At 59.3% G+C, this 22,492-nt stretch overlaps 1 protein-coding gene across 4 annotated transcripts in view; it reads right to left on the minus strand.

The window, feature by feature from the left end:
* KCNIP3 (potassium voltage-gated channel interacting protein 3) overlaps positions 1-20,651 on the minus strand; it is a 32,947-nt gene extending 12,296 nt beyond the window's left edge. For 3 of the 4 annotated variants that reach the window (XM_037807723.1, XM_037807722.1, XM_037807721.1), the window contains exon 1: positions 20,013-20,246. In XM_037807723.1, coding sequence (XP_037663651.1) covers positions 20,013-20,115 — 103 coding nt within the window. In that variant the 5' untranslated portion in view covers positions 20,116-20,246. Of the gene's footprint in view, positions 1-20,012 lie in introns of all 4 variants that reach the window. The other variant, XM_037807720.1, reaches the window with a different exon arrangement.
* Positions 20,652-22,492: the final 1,841 nt, after the last annotated feature.

A 22,492-nucleotide genomic window follows, 5' to 3' on the forward strand; every position in this document is an offset into this window, starting at 1 on the left:
AAAAGAAAGGTTTTAAATAAATAATCTGAGCCTCCACCTTAAGAAACTAGAAAATAGAAGACTAAAATAAACCCCAAGCAAACAGAAGGAAGAAAACAGAAAAAGATAAGAGCAGAAATCAATGAAATTGAAAACAGAAAACATTAGAGAACACCAATGAATCCCAAAGATGGTTCTTTGAAAACATTAATAAAATTGATAAACATCTAGCAACAGTGACAAAGAAAAGAAAGAAAACACACATTACCAATATCAGGAATAAAATGGGGGAAATAGCTACAGACCCTGCTGACATTAAAAGGCTATAACGGAGGCTGTGGAGGAAACAAAAGCTCTACCAGTTGGGCCATTCCCTGGACAGTGGCTGGACAGTGATGGACAGTGCACCCCTAGAAAGGCATGACAAGATGAAGCCTCACGCCGACCACCCCCCCAAATTTACACAGCCCAGCCAAACATGAATTGCCCAAGGGTGTCACGGATGCTGAAGGGATCTCTTTCTTCGGACTCCTACTGCCTTGGTTAGGAATTAACACCAAGGAAAACATGATTAAAAATGTATCTATAACAGTAGGGAAAAATGCTAAGTCCACTGCAAAGGCTATTGCTGTGCAACAAAAATCTTCAGATTCTTTAGCTAAGCTTATTTTGAATTAAATAACGGAGTTCCACTTGACAGCTTGCTGCTGCACAAGAAGTTTGCGCTGTCATCCATATCCCCTGCTGTACTTGGATAAACACTTCCAGGAAGTCCAAGCACAGATACGTGAAAGAGTCAAAAGAGCCCCGTGGCTCAACCAAGGATCCTTCCCCAAGATCGTTTTTTGAGCTCTCTGACTTCAGTTGGTTTGGTCCTGGGATACTTGGCTCAGAAACACAGTCCCAGCATTGGGCATTTCCCTACTCTTTGTCACCATCGTCACAGAATCCTGGAGTGCCTTTTCTTCCTGAAGTTTAAACGGTTGCACCCCTGCCCTCTTGCCAAACGGGGTCCATTCGTCTGCCTAGAACAAGGAGAACAAACACGAGCAAGCCCTTGACATCTGTCACCGGGAGTCAATCGCCTGTCAGAGCCATGTGGAGCCACAGAGGTCCCTGAGGGGACGCTAAGGCCCTAAGTTTTGACCTCAGTCCTCGGCCTGACCAAGGGCTGGATCAAAAGGGGAATCAATGAATAAAACCTAGTCGGCCCATGACAGAGGCGCCTGTGCTGAGCCCCAAGTTGGCAAAACTGAAATGTAAGTTTGTATTCCCTGAAAAAGACCAGCTCGCCCAGAAAACAGAAGTTAAATCAATCAGCTACGCCCACTGCCCCTTTCGTACACCAGCCAACTTCCCCTGGCCAAACAGCCATATTAAGAAACGTCGTCCGCATTAACCAGTGAAGTTTTTCTCCCAGGCTACTCCCTTGTTCTGTCTATAAAAGCCCATCACTTAATTTGAAAAACTCTAAATTGGAAAAATATTGACAAAGGTGATAACTTTCAAAGTACGATTTAACAAGTAGCTATAGAGCAAATTTGAAAGAATGTTATGGGTTACAGTTCTACCATGTCAGTTATTTCCTTTGAGCTATTCTAGTACCCTAGTAATTTATATATGTGTGTGTGTAAATATATATATATAGAGAGAGACAGAGATTCAATATATACAATCCTTTGTTAAATCCTATCTTGTCAGTTGCTACTCCTCCCTCTTGATTATCACTCTCAATCTTTGCGGGTAGCTGGGCTTGTGCCTCGACTTACCAGGCCTGGGCCAGGGGACTTGATATCACCCCCTGGGGAGGGTAGTAGGTACGGGCGTGAGTGCCCTCTGCAGCCCCCCCGAGCCTGGGGAGCGAGGTCAAGGCAGCTCCCTTTTCCTCACCCAAAATGCCACTGGTAGGGGAGGCTTGCCGGAGGAAACCGCCTTTCTCCCAACTGCCCTTTCCCCACTTCCTTATCTTACCCACTCACTCCCTGGTGCCAAGGCCACTCCTGCCACCGCCAGCGCGCATGCACCGTGGCCAGAACAACCCCCGCCCGCTGCAACGGCTCCTGCGTCCTCTCAGAACCAATCCTAGCCCCTCTCCCTTCAATATTGCCATTTTAGGCTACTTCACCTCCTTTCCAGCCCTGCCCCTCTTACCAGCCTATATAACCTGTAATCACCCCTGAATAAATCTCTTTGGCGCATACTCCTACTGGATGAAGAGTGTTTTTGTCCTTATCGCCGCCCTCCACACCTTGCACGCCTCTCGCCGAGGACCCTGGCCACGTCCTCCGCCTCGCCCTCGCCTCCGGGAAAGAGCCCCCGCCGCCGGTACCCTTTAAGCAGCCCCGAGAGCTGAGGGCTCGGCTACCGGCCGCCACTCCCCCTAGAAGCAGTAACCCCGACCGCAACTGGTGCCCCGTGTGAGGAACGTCTCCACACAACAGTTTGGCAGGTCACCCGCTCGCCCGGACGCCTCTCCAGCTTCCCGTTTCCTCGCCTGCAAGGTAAGGGCCGCCTCTCCCTCGCCGCTTCCGGAGCCGTGGGAGGTTCCTTGCTCCGAAGCCGCTCCTCCCTTCCCCCAACGCTCTCTTCGTCCTCTTGTAATGCGCACTTCTATGACCCCCGTTCCTCCTAACACTCTCCCCTCTTCCCCTCCCATTACTTTGCTGTAGTTCTTTGTATCTTTATTTCCTCATTTGGTGCCGTGTGCCTCTTTGCAACTGCCCCCCCTGACTGCTCCCGTTGCCAAAGGGCACTGCTTTCTGCTCTCGCCGTCTCCTTCGGCCTTGCAGCCACAGTTTATCTCATTCTCTCTGCTCGGTAAACTACTCCTCCTCCTCCTCCCCGCCAGCCGGGCCGGCCCGGCTCGGGAACAACTCCCCCTCCTCTCCCCTCAGCTATGGGTAATCGTCTATCTACATGCCAGGCACCTCAAGTTCGTGCTCTAGCGGGTCTCCTAGACACGCATCGCTGTAAAATGTCTGTCCGGCAGCTGCAGATATACTGGGATCTCCTGCTGCCCTTTAACCCATGGCTCACCACTTGCCATCTTTGGGACCCTGTTACTTATAATCGCCTTATTGATCGAGTCACTAATGCCATGGAACATGAGAGCAAGCGTTTCCCTCCCGGCTTGCTCCCCACCTTGATAACCATCCGCTCCTGCCTTCAAGGCTCCCTCCCCCCTGATAGAGGCCCCGTTAAATCCAAAGAAGCCCTATCAACCCAGCCAACAGATTCAGATAGCGATACTAATTCAAATCATGACTCGGACACGGAGTCCTTAGTCGAGCAGATTAACAACGCGCTCGAGGTGACTCCCAAAAAGCAAAATAATACTGCGCCACGCCAAGATGGCGAACTTCCTCCTTCTTCCATCGAGGGGAGGAAATGCTCCGGCGATGACGTCAGCCCTAAGCTGGGCCGGAAACCACATACGCTTTACCCCGCCCTTCCACAGGGCGGAGCTAGTCCACCATCTTATGCCTTGGGCCCCGCCCTTTCACAGGGCGGGGCTGATCCACCATCTTGTGTCTTAGCCACGCCTACCGCGCCGCCATCTTGCGACGCTTGGGGCCTCCCACTCCCGCCTCTCCCTCTGGCGAGCTCCCCCTCGGAGCCGCTACCGGCAGCTGCCGCCGCCCCTCCCACCCTGCCGACTAACAACCCCTGGCTGCCTTCTGCACCTCAAGGCAACCCTTGGGGCAACGCTCCCTCTACCCCCACTCCCGCGCCAAGTCCTCTGCAAGCGCGTCCTCCTTTCTCTCGTGCCTTTCGCTGCTTTCCTCTTAACCTTACCCCCACACCACAGAAACCGTATGACTGGTATCCCATTGACTCAGATACTATCAAGCAGCTTCGCAGGGCCGTCAAGGAGGACGGGTTAGGTAGCCCATATGCTTCCCAAATACTGCAGGATCTCGCCATGAACTATTGCCTCCCCCAAGACTGGGCCTCGCTTGCCCGTTCAATTTTTAACCCCGGTCAGTTTGTTGACTGGCGTGCTCACTTCCAGGCAGAAGCAGCTAAGCAAAGTGAGCAAGATGCAGCCCTTGGAGTCTATCATCCCCCCGAAGCCTATTTGGGCACTGGAGCATTTCTAAATGCGTCTGCTTATATTAATGCACCTGCCACCTTTTGGCCTATCCTTTGGGGAATCGCCTTACGAGCATTTGCCAATTGCTCTGCCTGTAGGCCTAATAAATTCACCAAGCTCTTCCAGGAACCGAGTAAGCCTTTCGCCACCTTTGTCTCCAGAGTCAAAAAAAAACCTGCGCTCAAAAGGTAAGTGATCCCCAGGCCCAATATTACATGTGCCCATCCTCAAATCCTGGAAAATCGTGCTGTAATTCCCCCAACGAGTACTACTGTGCATACTGGGGGTGTGAAACATTAGCCACTAATTAGAAGCCTCCTGTTCCTAATCATTACCTTACCTTAAAGTGGGCCCCTACAGGGTGCAAACTCCCTACTGTTAACTGGCTCGGCCAAAAAAGTAAGGGATCCTGCACACATCTTAATCTTACAGTGCAGCTCCCCACTGATCCCTCCTGGTTACTCGGTCAAACCTGGGGCTTCAAAATCTATTTGGAAGGAGCCAACCCAAGTTCCCTTATTTTGATAAAAAAGGAGGCTGTACTAAAAAACCCCTCTGCCATTGGTCCCAATAAAGTCATTAACCCCCTTTTTCCACAGCTCTCCAGCCGCACCTTAGTTCCAACTAAACGCGCTTCAACTACATCTCAAACCCCACCACCCCAGCTTCCTCTGCCCCCTTCTCGTTATTCCTCTCCCCTCCTCAGCCTCATCCAAGCCGCCTTTGCCTCAGTGAACTCCTCCAACCCCAATTTTACCTCCTCCTGCTGGCTCTGCCTCTCCACCTCTTCCTCACTGTACGAGCCCGTTGCCTCCAACCTCTCCTTTTCAGAAAGCACAGAAGACAGCCCCTTAGAATGCAATTGGAATACCTCTGCCGTCCCCCTGACCTTTCATTCAGTCTCCTATACGGGAAAGTGCGTCCGCCCTCGCTCCAGTAACTCTCCCGACCTCACTGCCTGTGCCAGCTACTCATCTCCCAGCAGCTCGGCAAAATTTCTCATTCCTCATAACTCCTCCCAATGGCTCTGCTCCTCTACAGGACTTACCCCCTGTCTCAGCACAAATATCATCAGTGAATATAAAGAAACTTGCCTCCTAATTGTCCTTATCCCTAAGATCTTATACCACAGCGAAGAAGACTTCTTCCTCCGTCTGGAAAAAACTGCAGCTCCTGCCCTTCTGCAAAAGCGAGAACCCATCACCGTCCTCACAATTGCCTCCCTCCTAGGTCTTGCCGGCGCTGGCACCGGAATCGCTGCACTAGCCAGTCAAGGCTCCACCCTAACTCACCTCAGGGCGGCTGTTGACGAGGACATTCGTCACCTACAAAACGCTATTTATCATCTAAAAAATTCTGTCAATTCCCTCTCTGAGGTCGTGCTCCAAAACCGCCGAGGTCTTGACCTTCTCCTCCTCAAAGAAGGAGGCCTCTGCGCCGCCCTAGGAGAAGAGTGCTGTGTATATGCCAATTCCACAGGTCTCGTCGAGGACAGCCTGAAAAGGGTCCGAGAGGGACTGGAAAAGCGTAAAAGAGATCGTGAAGCCACCAATTATTGGTCCAGTTTTTTCACTCCCATCCTCCCATACATCCTTCCTTTTCTTGGCCCCCTATTAATAATCATTCTAGCTCTCATCTTAGGACCCTGCCTCATCCGCAAAATTGTCCAGCTTGTAAGGAAACAAACAGATGCCCTTTTTTCCTCGTTCGTGCAAATCCAGTATCAGCGACTCGCCACCTCTGACGCCCCCCACTCCAAGATGACAGCCAACCCTCCGCGACCTCAACGCCACCAGTCGACTCGCCAACCGCGAGGCCCTTCTCAATCACCTGAACATCGCTCTCGCCTCGAGTTCCAGCTTCTCTAAACCCCTGAACTTTAAACCCCTCACCTTCGCCCAGCCTGCTGCAGCGAAGCCATTGACAAGCGCCCGGGCACCACACCAACACTGAGCTCCAGCCTCGCTGAGCCACCGTCAACCCCTTTTTCCCTTCCCTTACCTCCCCCTTCCCTCACCCTTAGTGGAACTCTCCGGTAAAGCCTCTTCCTCTAATTAGAAAAGAAAGGGGAATTGCAGGTAGCTGGGCTTGTGCCTCGACTTACCAGGCCTGGGCCAGGGGACTTGATATCACCCCCTGGGGAGGGTAGTAGGTACGGGCGTGAGTGCCCTCTGCAGCCCCCCCGAGCCTGGGGAGCGAGGTCAAGGCAGCTCCCTTTTCCTCACCCAAAATGCCACTGGTAGGGGAGGCTTGCCGGAGGAAACTGCCTTTCTCCCAACTGCCCTTTCCCCACTTCCTTATCTTACCCACTCACTCCCTGGTGCCAAGGCCACTCCTGCCACCGCCAGCGCGCATGCACCGTGGCCAGAACAACCCCCGCCCGCTGCAACGGCTCCTGCGTCCTCTCAGAACCAATCCTAGCCCCTCTCCCTTCAATATTGCCATTTTAGGCTACTTCACCTCCTTTCCAGCCCTGCCCCTCTTACCAGCCTATATAACCTGTAATCACCCCTGAATAAATCTTTTTGGCGCATACTCCTACTGGATGAAGAGTGTTTTTGTCCTTATCGCCGCCCTCCACACCTTGCACGCCTCTCGCCGAGGACCCTGGCCACGTCCTCCGCCTCGCCCTCGCCTCCGGGAAAGAGCCCCCGCCGCCGGTACCCTTTAAGCAGCCCCGAGAGCTGAGGGCTCGGCTACCGGCCGCCACTCCCCCTAGAAGCAGTAACCCCGACCGCAAATCTTCAGGGATATCTTTTATTTTTTTTGCCAATGTCCTGTTAGAGCTTTTATTCAGGCCTCCCTTCGGGGTGGGGATCTTGCCACCCTAACTTGTTCACGTCAACATCATGGGGAAGGGGCTGCATCTGGTTGATGTTTTCGGGGAGGCTGTTGCCCGTGGGTTTTGGGACTTAGACTTAGCATAGGCGCTCTCTGGAGGATTTAAGTTTCTGAAGAATAAACATAGTAAGTGAAACTTTTATAGAGTCAAAAGCCTCTTTTCATCCCACTTCTTCTTTTACTTCACCGTCTCCACTTCATCTCCTCCTCTTGTCCCTAGAACTCCTGTGGGCCAGGCATTTGCTCCTTACGGATCACCAACCATCTCCATATTGTCACTCCAGGGACCAATTCGGAAATCCTGAGTCTACAATAATATAAGGACAAAACAAGCATGAAGAGTAGGTACACTTTTGAACACAGGTGCAAAACCCTAACCCTAATGCCAGCCAACGGAATCCAACCGTAATAAAAACAAACAAACCAGTTAACAAGATTTGATCCTTAATGGTATAAAAAAGAAAAATCATAAAATTATAATCACTGCACAAAGGCATTTGATAAGCTCCCACATCCTTTATAATTAAAATACAAAAAGAAAAACCCTTAGCAAACTAGAAGTCCAAGGGCTCTTCCTTTACTTGATGAAGCTTATCTGCCAAAAATGTACAGGAAACGCCAGGCTGAGTGGTGGAGGCTCAGACACATGCTCTTTAAGACTTGGGACAGGTCATGCTGGAAACCACCACTATCTGATGTCCTGTCAACGCTCTAAGGAAATTCTGGAAACGACAGAACGGGACACAGTCCCTACAGTGCACGAAGAACCAACAGTCGCACCAGCTGAGTGAGGCTGCCAGATACAAAATTCACTTTCGAAAATCAATACCAAGTCTTTGCACCAGTAACACCCCCTAGAAAACATAATAAAAATAAGATAGTACTGCAATAGCAATAAAAAACTTAGAAGCATCTAAGTATTAACCAAAAATCAAAAGACCTCTATGTAGAAAGATGATATGCATAACTGAGAAGACATTCCGTCCTGGAGGGGCTGCTGGGCAGTGTGGAGATGTGGCTTCTCCCCCAGCCGTCTGTGCATTCGGTGCAAGTCTGCGAAAATACCCAGCTGGAGTTTTTGAGAACTTCAATAAACATACTCAGAAATTTATAGGAAGGAATGAAAAAAATACATGAAAAGCTAAAAGGGACAAGTAAAGAGGGAGATTGCCCTGTCAGAAAAAGCCATAAAAAGTGTGTGGTTGATGCAAGGACAGACTCCTACACTGACAGACAGACCGTGAGCTCACACGTAGGCCTAGGCCAGTGGTGAGGAGGGGGCCCCATAAAAATAACTGCAGGCCTGCCCATCACCGGGAAGGTCAGCTAGAGGGTGTCGGGTGCACTGGCTCACCCCGTCAAGAAAATAAAGCCCGGTTCCTTCCTTGCACGGCATTGCAAAACGGAGCTCCAGGTGGAGTCAAGGCCCAGATACGAAAGGCAAAATGAGAGGAATAAACACATGAAAAAAAGGCCCAGCCTCACGTGTAGGCAGGGATGCAAATTCCGACGACGGTCCAGTGCCACTTCCTGTACTCATGAGAAATAATAATACACCCCGAAGGCTGGCAGTGCCATGGGGCAGAGGCCAGAGGCCAGCAGAAATTCTCAGACACAGCCAGGAGGACACAAACGGGCTCAGCCACTTTGGAAAACCATTTGTGTTTATCATAGTAATGACTTATAAATCCCATACAGTCAGCTCTGGCACCCCCAGACACAGCCACCCTCCCCAGGACGCCCACGAGAACCTGGCGTGGGAGCCCTCACCGCCACGGCCACAGCGTGAAGCAACCCGAGCAGACAGACAGACGGACGGCGGGGAAAGGAGCCACCGCCCTGCAGCAGGAACGGGCTTGGCAACAAAACGTTGAGTGAAAAATCACTCCCGGGACTTCAGAGTAAGACCGTCTTTTATGAAACTCAGAACCAAGGAGAACTAGACAATAAGTATGTAGGGAGCCCCAAGAGACAAAATTATAAAATAAAAGCAAAAATCTGGGATTAAACACAAATCTCGGGGGGTGGGACGGGGAAGGAGAGCACAGGCTGAGGCTGTTCCTCATTCCAGCTCTTGGGGTTCGTTGTTCCAGCTCTCGGGGTTCACAGTTTCAGCTCTTGGGATTCCTTTTTCCAGCTCTTGGGGTGATGGGCTCACTGGTGCTCATTATTTTAGTCTTTGTAACTCGCATATCAAACATGCACGCACATATATAAACACATGTATTTATTAGAGGTTAATTGAAATGTTTTTGAAAAATTAAAGCCCCCAGAATGAGAGGGCAGGAAAATATGGGGAGGGGCGGGAACACCCCTCTGATCTAGAGGGAGGACCCGAGACAGAAGAGGACGGCAGCGCCAGGAGGGGGTCCGAGGCTATGACGGGCAACTCACGGACAAGGAAAGCGCGTGGCGGTGTTCACAGTCATCAGCACGGAAACACGAATAAGAACGAGAAGAAAATGTTGCACCCATTAAAAACCTGCGAAATTACAGAGCTACGAAAAGGGGAGGCTCTGTGGGGGCTGGGAGTGTGCGCTTCTCCCCTGTGTTAGTTAGGGTTCTCTAGGAAAGCAGAATCAATGAGAGGTGTCTCTGACTATCGGGTTGTAAAAGTGACTCACACAACCGTGGGTATGCACGAGTCCAAATTCTGTAGAGCAGTCAGCAAACTGTCAACTCCAAGGAAGACGTCCGATGAACTGTCACGTGTCCCCACCTGACCCTCCCTCCCCGGTCCAGGTCCCACCCTCCTTCTCCCTGGTCTCCTGCTGCTGCCCTGGACCCTTCGGTCCATTCCTCACGTCGCACCGGAGAACCCCACTTCAAACATGAGACCCCCCTCTGCCCAATAACCTCCCCCCAACTCCGCATAAAACAACCAAAGTCCTTAACTGGCCAGTGAGCGTCCCCCAGTGCTGACCTCTCTGTCTTCCCCGGCTCCCTCCCGCCAGGCAGCAGCTGGCTCCTCACTGCCCCTCAGGCAGGCACACCCCTCCGCAGGGCCCCCCACTCGCCGTACTTTCCAGCAGGAAGACCCCACACTTCCCGGACACCCCCGCAGCCATCCCGATCGCGACTTTCCCCTTCTCCGTTCCAGGCATCACGCCCTGGCGCAGTGTCCCTCCGGGTCATCCTTGCTCTGCCCTGGAGTCCCCAGCAGGGACCCCAGCTCGCCCACGGCTGCACCCCACCCTGGACAGGGCCTCCCGTGGGAGATGCTCCAGAACAGTCGCCGTGGGGCAGGCCTCAGCCGGGCTCCTCAGTGGGTGCACGGACCCCCTCCTGGGGTTTTAATCCTAACGTCTCTGGGCCGGGCCCACCCCCATAGGCCATCTTGGGCGCCAGCACGCGGCCACTTGCACCCACCAGGCACCGAAGGGACAGAGGCTCAGAGAGACCAGGCCCAGTGACAGGAGGACACCTGAGCCGAGGCTCGGGGGAGCTCAGGCAGCCACAGAGGGCCCGGGTGGAAGGGCTCGTCTGCTCCACTCAGAGTCGCCCCAGGCCGTGGGCAGAGGGGACCAGGTGGGGGTGTGGGGGCGTGGGGGCTGCTGCAAAGAAGTGAGGGCGGGCAGGAAGGGGCCACCATGGCTGGCCAAGGCAGGGCGGTCAGAGTCCAGGCGACCCCCGTCTCTGACCCAGGAAACCGGGTGACACAGAAAGACCACTGCCTGGCTTTTCAACACCATTCTCGGTGTTGAAAAGGAACATTCTAAAGGCAACTGCTTGCCTTACTATTTACTACTTGTCAGGATCAGGCTCCGATGTGGCTTGCAGAAGGCTGCAAATGGCCTATGTCCATGGAAAACAGAGCCCCAAACCCCCAAAGTTACTGTGTTTCATTGCCCTGTGAGGCACTGGCCAGTGTGCACTCCAATTTAGCGATCTTATTCCAGCATCAGTTCCTAAGACAACTTTGTCACCCTCCTGGTTTCTTTCTTAGTGAGTCAAACAAACAGGAATCACGTTTTAATTTTGAAAACTGTATGTCGACAGCTGGAAATGTTCTAGGCACTCGCTCCTGTGTCTCAGCTTGGGGGACAATACCTGTGCCCCGTGCCCACTGGTTCCCAGGCTCCAGGGACCCGTCCCCACCCTCGCTCCCCAGGAGCAGGCCGCCCCTTCTGGGAGCCTATTTCCACACGGTCCCTGCATTAGTTTCCTGGCTGCTGAAACAGACTCCAGGGGCTGGGATGGCTTTGCAGGAATTCACTGGCTCGTGGCTTCGGAGGCCGGAAGGCAGCTTCCTCCCGGGGTGGTATCCTCTGTCCAGCCGGCCAGCTTTGGGGGTCCTTGGATTTTCCGTCACAAGGCGATGCACATGGCCGTGTCTTCTTTCTCTTCTGGGTTCCATCGCCTTCCGGCTTCTGGCTGCCCCCCCGTGGCTCCTCTCTGTGTCCAGTTGCATCAGGACCTCAGCCAGACTGGAGGGAGACCCCCCCTGGCTGTCTGGGCACCGTCACCGGCCCTGTTTCAAATGGGGTCACATGGCAGGGCCAGGGCTGGGGGCGCTGTCCTCGATGCAGGCAGCCTGGCCCCTTCGCCCCGACTTGGCCGCACCAGCCCAGGGCTGGGCAGCCCACCTGTCCTCGGGGGAAACCGAGGTTCACCCCCTTTGGCTTGTCTCAGCTCCTCCATTCAGCAGTTAAGGGTGCACTGGCTGTTTCCTCAACACCCCAAGGAGCCCTGCCCAGGGCGAAGGTTCCACATTCGCCCTCTCACCTCTGCTTGGCTCCAGGGGTGGGTCCCGGACCCCCTCCCCATCACAGCACCCCGACAACTAGAGATCAGTTGGTCACCAGGGCTCAGGGATCAAGTTTAACACCTCCAGCAAACACAGGGAAAGCATGAGGCCAATTTCAAGTGGGCTCTTTTGAAGTTGCTTCAAAGTCGACTGTCCCCGAGCTGTACGATCCTGACACGTTACAAGTGGGGCTTTCTTCTGGGCACGTAAAATTCCCGGTCCTGGTTCCTAGGCCACATCCCAGCTGCAGTCCACCCTGCAGGGCCCACCGGGGGCTCCAGGGCTCAAGCAGCGGCTCCCACCCACACGGGCTCGGGAAGGGGGCTCCGAGTCTTCCGCTCGCTGAGTAAGGTGCTCCAGGTTCTGCGGGGTGGGCACAAAAGGGGTATTCCTGGCCTTCCCCAATGCATGAGCCCCATGGGACTTCCTGGGCGGCCCTGGACACCCCAGCCCCCTGCAGGCTGCCTGAGAGCCCCTGTGCCCGGCCCGGACCCCAGGGCCAACAGGCGAGAGCAGCCCCCGTTCAGCAAAACTGTTAAAGAAATTGCTGTTTCAAAAGCATCAGTGGGGTCACCAGGGAAAACTCTGAGACACCCCCCCCCAAATGCAGCGTTTCAATACTAGGTTGATTGGGTTTCCTGATGGGAGGCCCCAGAATCTTCACGGTCTCGGGTCCCACAGGCCGTGCACAGGTGGCTTCCCCGAGACCTCCTCGTGACCCTGTGTCGCCAGGAGGCCCCTCTGCACGCGGGGGCACCCCTGCCACTGCACCTGCCAGGGGTCAAATCCCCTCCCCACAAGATACTTGTCCACAGGTGCGGACCCCATAAACAGGACCCCTGAAGAGCCTGTTAGCCAGGGTGGGGGCTCGTTTGAGAACACCGTCTTCCGGTGGGCGTCCACCCCCACTGGGGTCCTTATAAACAAAGTGGATTCAGAGGCCGCGAGCAGGAGAAACCAGAAGTCAGCAGAAGCCGGAGGAGAGAGCTCGCCATGTGACGGAAGATGCTGGAACACTCCGGGAGAGAGCTGGCCCCACCAAGGCCGGGCCGTCAGAGCCCCAGCACCGAGACAATCAATCCCAGGGCTCTGAGCCGACCCCCTGAGTGCGTTGTCCCGGCGGCCCTGACAGAGCCCAAGGCAGCCCCTGGGCTGGGCAAGAAAGGGCTCTGGGGGTGTCAGACCCCTGTCAGCCTGGGGGCGGGCCAGGGCAGGAGGGCTCTGAGGGCCTCGGGGCCGGGGGTGGCCACTCCCAGCACCTCAGGGACAAGAGTGCTCTGCTCCAGAGAAGTGCCCACCGGGGCCTGCGGATGACACTGTACTCGGGGAGGGGACTTGCCGGGGTGGTCTCAGCCCCATGCAGCACCCAGCCCAGAGGCTCCCACTGGTCAGGGGACACCAGACCCCAGAGTGAGCCCAGGGACTGCCAGGGGTGGGGGGCCCGTCGTGAAAGATGCCTTTTACACTCTGAGCTGCACCCCGTTTATCTGCTGGGGGGTATTAGAAAGCTCGTGTGTGATTCTGGGGCTGCGCCGCTCTGAAACCTGAGTGGGTCTAGACCCCCCGAGCAGGAGGAGGCCCCGCCCCGGGTCCCCCAGCACAGTCCACCTCCCGGCCCTGCAGAAGCCACGGGCCGAGCCGGCCTCTCCCTCGGTCCCGGAGCCCGCCCGGACAGCAGCTGCCTCGGCAGGCGGGACCCGGGGGCTTCGCCTCGCGGAGCAGATGAGGCCGCTCCGCCGCCCTGCGCCGACCAAGGGCCGCTGTCCCCCTTCCCACCCGCACCAGCTCTGTATGAGCCAGTGACATGTGGCCGCGGGCGAGCTGGGACCAGGGCCCTTTCGCCAGGAATGCAGGAGTGTGAAGACTCCCCGAGCGCGCCCTCGTGTGCACACGTCTGCACACCTTGCGCACCTGGGCAGGTGACCTCCTCCGTGCCCCACTCGGACTCGGACCCAGGGGCCGCCCCTCCTCGGGCGCCTGTGCTGGCGGAGGCCGGGATGCACACGGCCGGGTCCTGCTCAACCACAGGCCACCAGGGTGGCGGGACGGGTGCGCGGAGAATCTCAGGATGGGGTCAGCCAACGGAACCCATAGGGACGGGACGGGAGAAGGGGTCGCTCAGCCGACCCCCTTAGCCGTGAGCCCGGGAGAGGGGACTCGCCCCGACCCAGCGGGCCTGAGGGGCAGCCCCCTCAGCCCTGGCCCATGAGCCTTCTAGAACAGTTTCTCAGGATACATCCGTTGGGGGCTGCCCTGGGCCTTGCGGGATGTTGAACTCCAGCCTCTGCCCCTGATGCCAGCTCCCCTCCTGCAGCTGTGACACCAATAACATTTCCGACCACTGCCACCTGTACCCTGGGGGGCAAAACTGCCCGCAGTCGACAACCACAGGGGCAGACAATGCGATGTGATAACCTTGCAAAGAACCGCCCCGGCTCACCAGCCCAAACTCACCCTTACAGGCCTGCCCCAGCCTTGGGAGTCTGAGATTTGAGTTTCTCTTTTGACTTTTCCAAAGTGCTTTAACCCACCTAATCCCTGGGAGGCAGAGGGGAAATACTGTGTTAGGGTCTCATTTTGTGGATGATGAAATCGAGGCACAGGTCACCCCGTGAGCTGGTGGCCAGACCAGGCTAGAACTGGGGAGATAAAACCAGCCGGGCTGCAGGTCGGGGTGCCACGTCCAGGGTGGGTTCCTCCAGCACGAGCTGCTGCAGGGGGGCCGCACCCCAGCCGGGAGGGGCTCTGTCCTCAGCTGCTTCAGCCCCTGGAGACTGTTTCCACCTGGGGTGCTGGAGAGAGGGCCCCCCAGCCTCTCCCCAGTCCTCTGCGTGGGCCCCCCTCTTTTCAGGGTTTGTAGCTTCACCTCTCATGGTCTTGACGACAACTCACTCATTTGGGGCAAGGGGCTTAAGTCCCCCATCGAAACACACCCCCTGCCCCCAGCAGGAATCCATTCTCGCCCAAGCGGGGGCTCCTGCAGCCCCCGCCCCTGCACGTTCAGTATTTGCTCACTGGTCCAAACAGCTATGCTGCCACCCGGGCTTCACGACACATGGCCAGGTTTTGGGGACAAACGTCTAGGGATCCAAAAGCCCCAGGAGCTGCCACTCCGCAGGCTGCACCGTGACAGAGACCCTTCCGGGGGACCAGGCTGTATCAACCCCACACAGGGACGCGCTCCCTCCCGACACATTTGGAGCCCACGACCACGTCGTCGGCAGCCACAAGAGCGGGCAGGATGTCCACCAGCGGCTCAGCCCTGGGTCACCTCTGCCAGCCCGACTAGCAGTGAGATGGCCCGGACTGGAGGGCAAGGGGGGCAGGGGTGCTGGTGGGCCGCAGGGATTCCGGGAGGGGCTACTACATCCGCCGCGGGGCACATCCTCGGGGCCGATCCTCCCTCTCCTGGAGCCCCTTCCTTGCCCGGGCTTCCAGGAGCCACTTTCTCCGGGGTCCTTTGGCCCCAGGGGCTGCTCCTTGGGTCTCCTTCCCTGCAGCTTTTCTCTTCTCCCCGACCTGCTAACCTGGGTCATTTCCCCCCCCTTTCCATCTCAGGCACCCATGCGGTGGCCCCACTGCAGCCCGTCCCGCGGTGTCACAGCCCGACCTCTGCCCCCCAGGCCAGACCGCAACCCCGAGCGCCAGACGCACACGCAGCAGGCCCCGTCCGAGCCGGCCGCTTTGCTGCACTGCGCAGAGGCTGCGTTTTTGGTAAATCAAGGGTGTGTGGCAGCCCCGCGTCACGCAAGTCCATCGGTGCCATTTTCCCAAGAGCGTGCGCTCACTTTGCGTCTCTGTGTCTCATTTTGGTAATCTGTAGGGTTTCAAACTTTTCCATTATTACGATATCTGTTATGGTGCTCTGGGATCCGGGATCCCCAGTCTTACTCTGGTGATGGTTTGGGGGCACCACACGCCGCACCACAGAAGATGGAGAACTTGACTGATAAATGCTGCGGGTTCAGCTGCCTCACTGGCTGCTCCCCATCTCTCTCCCCCACCTCGGGCCTCCCTATTCCCTGGGATGCAATGTTGAAATTAGGCCAATTAATAGCCCTAAAATGGCCTCCAAAAGATCAAGTGAAAGGAAGAGTCAGTCCACGCGGCCAACTCCACCGCTGTCTGATTTTAAGCACTTGCCGCGGCCACCCCGACCTCAGCAGCCGCCGCCCTGGTCAGCGGCCGTCAGCATTGTGGCGGACCCTCCACCAGCAAGACGCCGGCTGCCGAGGGCTCGGGTGACGGTCAGCACGTTCTAGCCAGAAAGTACCTTTGAATGAAGAGCTGAACACTGTTTTTAGACATACGCTGCTGCACACGCAGTAGACTACAGTGCAGCGTAAACATAACTTGCACACGCACCAGGACACCGAGAGCTTCATGTACGCGCTGTGTCGCGATACTTGCTTTGCTGCGGAGGCCTGGGCTGCACCCGCATCACCTCCAGGTGAGCCCGTAGCCGGCAGTCTCCCGGGCATCTCCACCTGTTGTTTTTAGCCATCTGTGGTGGCAGCCCCCAGGGGTGTCCACGATCGGATCCCAGAACCAGTGGACATGAGCGGTCACAAACCAGAGGGCAATTAAGGCCACCATTCAGCCACCCTTGAGACAGGGAGGTAACCTGGGGCAGGCGGGTGGGCCCAAGAGAACACGAGGTTCTTAGGAGGAGACATGGAGCTGGAAGAGTGACCCAGGGAGGTGGCAGGGCAGAAGGACGTGGCCCAGCGTCGCTGGTTTTGAAGACAGAGGAAGAGGCCCCGGGTGGCCTTGCCACTGGGAAAGGCCAGGGAGGGGCTCCCCGGGGGCTGCCAGAAGGGGTGCGGACTTCAGCCCAGGGGGCCAGGTCAGTCCTCTGAGGGACAGAAAGAGAAGAGGCTTTGCGTTGCTTTAATCCACAACACTGGTGGTCATTTGTCACAGCTGCCATCAGAAGGTGACACAACATCCCAACGACCCTTGCCCCAAACGGAGACAGTGGTCTTGCCCAGCTCGGTGGCCCTCCCCTTGCCCCCCTCCCTCAAACCATCTCCAGAACCTGCCCTTCTCCCCCCTCTGCTGCCATCGTTCTCCTGATGGTTGCGGGGACTTCCAATAGGCCTCGGGGCTCCCGCCTGCACCCCCACCCCAAGCCCATCTCAACACAGAAGCCAGTGGTCCTGCTCGGCCTCCCCATACATCCTGCTTTCTCCAAGTAGAAGCCAAGTCAGACCCTAGGCGGGGACAGGGGTCCGCACCCCGGAGCTGCAGCACAGCCCACCTGGAGCCTGATAAACGACAAGCTGCCGGGCCCACCCCAGAGTGTCAGGCTCTGCAGGTCCGGGTGGGGCCTGAGAACCTGCATGTCTAACCCGTTCCACTGCCTGGGGCCCTGCTTTGGGGACCACTTGTGCCAGGCGGCCTCACAGCAGTGGTTGGCAGCCCCGGCTGCACCTGAGAGCCACTGGGGAAGCAAGGGCCACCCACATGGGGTGAGGGCTAAATGCCCTGGGTGGGGCAGGGGACATCCCCAGATGGCATGGCCTGCAGCCCAGTCACAACCCACTGCCACCCGCCCCTCTCGCCCCCAGCCAGGCCGGTCTCCCCACTATCCACCGCCGACACTGAACACTCCCCACTGCCCCTCCTGGTGGGCCCACCCAGTCAGCAGCTCATGCAGGACCTGGCTTCGGGCTTGTAGGGACAGGCTGGGGCCGGGGGCACCGGAGAAGGTGCCAGTTCTCCCTGGAGAACTCAGCAAATGCTTCTGGAGAGGGTGCCTGGGGCCGAGTGCGGTGCAGGGCCCGGGGGTGCTGCAGAGAAGGAGACAAAGGCCCTGCCCCACAGGCCGACCCCTGGTGCAGACGGCCCTTGACGTACCAGAGCCCACACTTCAAGCCCAGACGGGGCTGGAAGAAATGTCACGTCGGTGAGGGATCCCAGCCTGATGGGGGTTCTGTCTAGATGAGGTGCTGGGGCCCCTGCAGGTGACTGCCCATCACGCAGGGAGCTGGGGGACACTGGCGAGGAGGCCGTCAAGCCCCAGGCCCCTCAGGGCCCCCAAGGACAGCCGGGAGCCATGCAGTCGAGCCTTTCAGGAACACAACCCCTTTGGGGACCTCAGTTCAGCGCTCCAGGGAAAACACACACGTACTGTCTTACCCATAATCTCAGGGGCTTCAGAAGCCACCTGGCTGCAGGTCAGCAAAGGGGCTGCAGCTGACCAGGGGTGACCCTCCCGGACCAGCCCCGTGCGTCCATGTCCCAAAGCCCAGAGCGGGACTGAGCTGTCCCACCCCAGGCCCAGGCCCTCGCACCCCACCCGGCTTGGAGAAGTGCAGCAGCGCCTTCCTCCCTGGCACCCCCCAGGCATCGGAGAAGGAAGGCGAGATCTTAGGTGGCCAACAGAAGAGGCCCGTTCACTCGCTGTCACCAGCCCTGCGGTGAGGGGCCACACGCCCCCCAGGGACTCCTGTGCAGCAGCAGGGATGATGGCCACCCGCCCGCCCTGTGGCCTGGAGGGGCACCCGGCGCAGAGGGGCGGCCTCCTGCCCGCAGTGTCTATTTCTAGCCAGCTGCGCTGCTAGAATCCGGATCCATTAGCTCACAGCAATCCCAGGGGCGCCCCAACCTGCTCGGTTACAGATGAGAACCACGGAGGCCCACAGAGGACAAGAGGCGCCCGGGCTGCAGGCAGGCGTGGGGAGGGGAGCGGGGACCCCTGGCCGCCTGAGGGGCCGGCCCTCGCGTGACGGAGGGAGGCAAGGTCTCCAGCCCTGGCTGACGGGTGGCTCCTGCTGCCAGTCACGGTGACGGCAACGGCACAGCAGCGGGGGCCTGGGCGGGAAAAGCCCCGCTGACCCGCAGAGCCCCCTTTATAGGTGGGGAAAGGCTGAGGGATTTTACACCAGCGTGTGGGTGACAGACACTGATGCTGACTGCGGTTCTGTGCTCCCCCACTATGCTGAGACCCCGAGCTCCAAGGAGCTCCAGCGGGCACGGGTACCAGGAAAGACCGACTTGGTAGAGCTGGGAGAGGCTTTTCCCACAGGAAGGGTGTGCTGTCTGCCGTCCTGGACACACCACCTGGCAGGACGGACCCCTCCTCCTGGGACCTCACCAAGGCAAGCTGCAGGCTGCCCCCACCCCGTGAGTGCGGCTCAATGACTGGGTGTCACAGTTTTAAGCCAAGTGGGACGAGCTGGGCGTCCCCGGCCCCTGGTGGCCCCAGCAGCCTACCCTCCCCTGGCAGGATCCGGAAAGACAGAAGAGCAGCGGAGAGGCTGTGGCTTCCCAGGCACCCCCAGATCCAGGTGGGGAAAGGACCCCGAAAGGGGATACAAACGCCCAGCTGGGAGGCGAGGGTCCTGGGCAAGGCAGGACGGGCCACTCCTCTCTCCATCCTGTCCCGAGCACAGGTGAAGTCAGTCCCAGACACCCCGCCAGGGGCCGGGTCCAGCCCGGTGCAGGCCCAGCTCTTCCTCCCCAAACGAAAATCTGAAGCTCCACTGTCTTTAGGAAGCCCCTTCTCTGCTCACCTGGGGAAAAGGTGTGGCAGAACCAATGGCCTCTCGGGGACCTGTGGAGGGGCAGCTCTGGCCTCTGAGGGCAGGTGGAGGAAGGGCTTTCTTCTGGGTCCTTCACCCCTCCTGTCTTCAGGGGCTCGGGGAGCACCCCCACGCCCGAGGGGCACCCACTCCTCCCTCCCTCCATCCCGGGGCAGCCGGCAAGGTCAGCAGGGCACTGAGGCAGGTGGGGAGCCCAGGTGACACCAACAGGTCAGGGCTGGCCGGGGGGGCAGGGCTGCAGCCGCTGCTCCAGGACCAGCTGGAGGGCACGGGCCAGCCCTGGCGGGTCAGGGTCCCCTGCAGCTGCCCCGGAGGGGTTCCCTCCTCCGTCAGGGGTCTCAGGAATCAGTGCCTGGTGTGAGGGCAAGTCTGCTCCTCCTCTAATATTTTATTAGGAGGAAGACCAGAGCCTCTGGCTCTGGCTGCTGAGCTCCGCCTGGGGCCGAGGACCTGGAGGTGGGGTGGGGGCGAGGGGGGCGGCCGGGCGGGCGGCGGGGGCTTTCTGCGGCCCCTGGCTGTCGGCTTTGCCTTGCGCCCTTCCCTGGGCGGCCTCGGGGCCGTGCTCGCCGGCGGCGGCTCGGGCGGGGCGGAGCGGACAGGGATGCCGGCTCAAGGTGTCCCCGGGCGCCGCGCCCTCTCTGCAGTCCCAGGTCCGGCCCTCCGGGGCGGGCGGGGCCGGCGGCCGACGCAGTCGGGGCTGCCCCTCGCCGGGCCCGCGTCCCCGAGCCCCCGGGCTGCCGCCGCTTCCTCCCCGCCGCCCACGGCCCCGGGGCAGCGGCGGGCGGACGCGGGCGCCGCGCGTTACCTTCCATGGACATGGGCTCCAGGATGCCGAACTGCTTGAGGACGGCGATGAACAGCAGCACCACCACGGCCATGGCGCACAGCTCCATGCCCTGGATGCCCATGGCGGCGGCGGCGGCGGGGCGCGGGGCAGGCCCGGCGGCCCAGCCCGCGCGCAACTTCGCGGGTCAGCCCGCAAACTTGGAGGCGCGGCGGCGCGGGGCGCAGCTCGGGCGGCCGGCGCGGGCCAGCGGCGCCTCCATGCCCCGCGCGGGCGCCGCGCCTCTGCCGTGCCCCTCTCCAGGCCCGCTGGCGCGGGGTGCGCGGGTGCGCGGCGGGGGTCCCGGGCCCTCCCGGCCGCCCCAGCCTCCATCGCGGCTCCCCGCGCGCTCATTGGCCTCGGCGCGGCGCCCGCGCGGGGAGGTGGCCCCGGCCAGGGGGCGGAGGGAGGCGGCCCCGCCCCGGAGCGGGCCTGGCGTGTCGCCACCACGGCCCGGCCCGCCCCGGGGAGGCGGCGGCCGGCGGAGTCCCCGGGCTGCGCGCGCCGGAGGGCCGCGGCCCGGCCGTCGGCGGGTACCCGACGCCGCCCTCCGCCGCGCTGCGCCGCGGGCGACCCTCGACCCTGGCCGCGCCCCGCTCTGGCCAAGTTCTTCTCCAAAGTTCCCCGATTCTGAAACTCCGCGTGCGCTCGGAGGCTGCGGACAGGCTTCAAGTCCTAACTTGGCGTCGTGACCTTGGTCAAGTCACTTCCTCTCCGTCAGTGGGCCGAGCCCAGCGCGTCTTGGGCGGGCGCCGCAGGGCAGGAGCCGGACAGCCAGCTGGGGGGGGACGGTCGCCGTTCTCCCGCCAGGGGGACCGGGGAGGGGAGGGGACGCCGCGCCCGGGAAGAAGGGGAAGGAGCTGGGGGTGGGGTTCCCGGGCGGGCGGGGCGGGATCCTCGGGGCGCTTCGGCCCCGGGGCGAAGGGCGGAGGCCGGGCCTCTCCGCTGCCCTCCAGCGGGCCCAAGTCGTGCGGTCTTCCCATGGTCCGCGGGCGGGGAGAAACTCAGCCTTGCCCCGCGCCCAGTTTGGACCGACGGTCTGGACAGGAGCCGCTTCCATTTGCGGAGCCCCTGCCACCCTCTTGGTCACTCGGTCAGCAAGTCCTCCTCGCGCCCCTGCTACGTCCGGGCCCAGAGCTCGGCGCCCGGGGCGCGCGGGAAGGCGCGGTGTGCGGCGCTGAGGCCCCTGAGGGCAGCCTCTTCTCCCATTTCCCAGACCAGAAAACCAAGACCCGCGCGCACCAAGCGGCCGCGGCTGCCTTTAGCCCCCGCCCGCCGCACTCTCCAGCCGGTGCTTTCCCAGGACACCGCAGCTTCCGAGGGAAGCCCGGGGAGGAGGCCCCTTTCGCGCCCAGCCCAGCCCAGCCCAGCCCATGTCTGAGTCAGTATTTCAGACGCCTGGTTAAAAGTCTGAACCACTGTGGATATTTTTAAAGAAATGTAAATGTGCAGTTTTCAATTCCGTTTCACTGGGGCCGGGAGTGACCCCGCTGGCCAGAGGTGAGCGCTCGGAGCAGAGGCTCCCGGCCAGGAGGCGCTGAAGCAGTTACAGGCGGAAGTTTCCAGACCTCCTCCATCTAGTCCGCACGCCGATGTGCTGAGCAGTCTGGCGGCCTCCGGCTAGTTACACCAACCTCCGCCCAGCACACCCCTCAGCAGGAGGGCTTCCCCCCCTTCCTCGTCCACAAAACGGAGGTGAGGACTCAACCTCTCCAGGGGCTTGTAAGGATTAAATGAGACAGGGATGGTGCATGGGGGATCTGGGTGCCCCTGGAGCGGGGTGTGCCCGGGTGTCACACGGAGACAGCCTAGCCGGGGAGATGCGCAACTGAGCAAGCCAAGGGGGGCATCTCGGCGACCCTTCTGGGGCCGGCACCCACCCCTGCTCCTCTGCCTCAGTTTCCCCTGGTGTTCCTAAGCATCTTCCCAGTTACAATTGAAAGCGCCAATGCCTGCCCATAAATACTGAGCTATAAATGAGACATTGATCCCCTGGCTACATGGTGTAAAATATTAACGACACTTAAGTGGCTCCCAGGCCTGGGAGCAGAATGTCCGCTCGGCATTAGCCTCCTGGGCCGCGGGCCTAATGGATGAACAGATGATGCCCCCACTCAGTCACCAGCTTGGGGCCTGCCAGCCCTGGGAGCAGCCCAGGTCCACTGAGGCAAGGCTGATGGCCTCACCACAGCCCCCCGCCCAGGGACCCAGAGAACACAGCCGATGCCAGTGCCTGCCCAGCGTGGGAAACAGGCCCCCAGCTCCATGCATTCCCCTCACCCCACAGAGTGAAGACCCAGGCCAGGCCCTGCCCAGCTGCCCCAGGGCCCTCCCAGGGGCCACCTGCCCTGATGCATTCCCTCCCCCCCAACAACCCCAGGGTGAGGGATGTCACAGGGGTGGGGTGTTGCCCGATGCTTAGGGAAGGCTGGGGGCCTTGAGCCCTCACTTGGAGACCCCCG

Source organism: Choloepus didactylus, chromosome 17 (assembly GCF_015220235.1).
Source record: "Choloepus didactylus isolate mChoDid1 chromosome 17, mChoDid1.pri, whole genome shotgun sequence".
In the NCBI taxonomy this organism is placed as follows: Eukaryota; Metazoa; Chordata; class Mammalia; order Pilosa; family Megalonychidae; genus Choloepus; species Choloepus didactylus.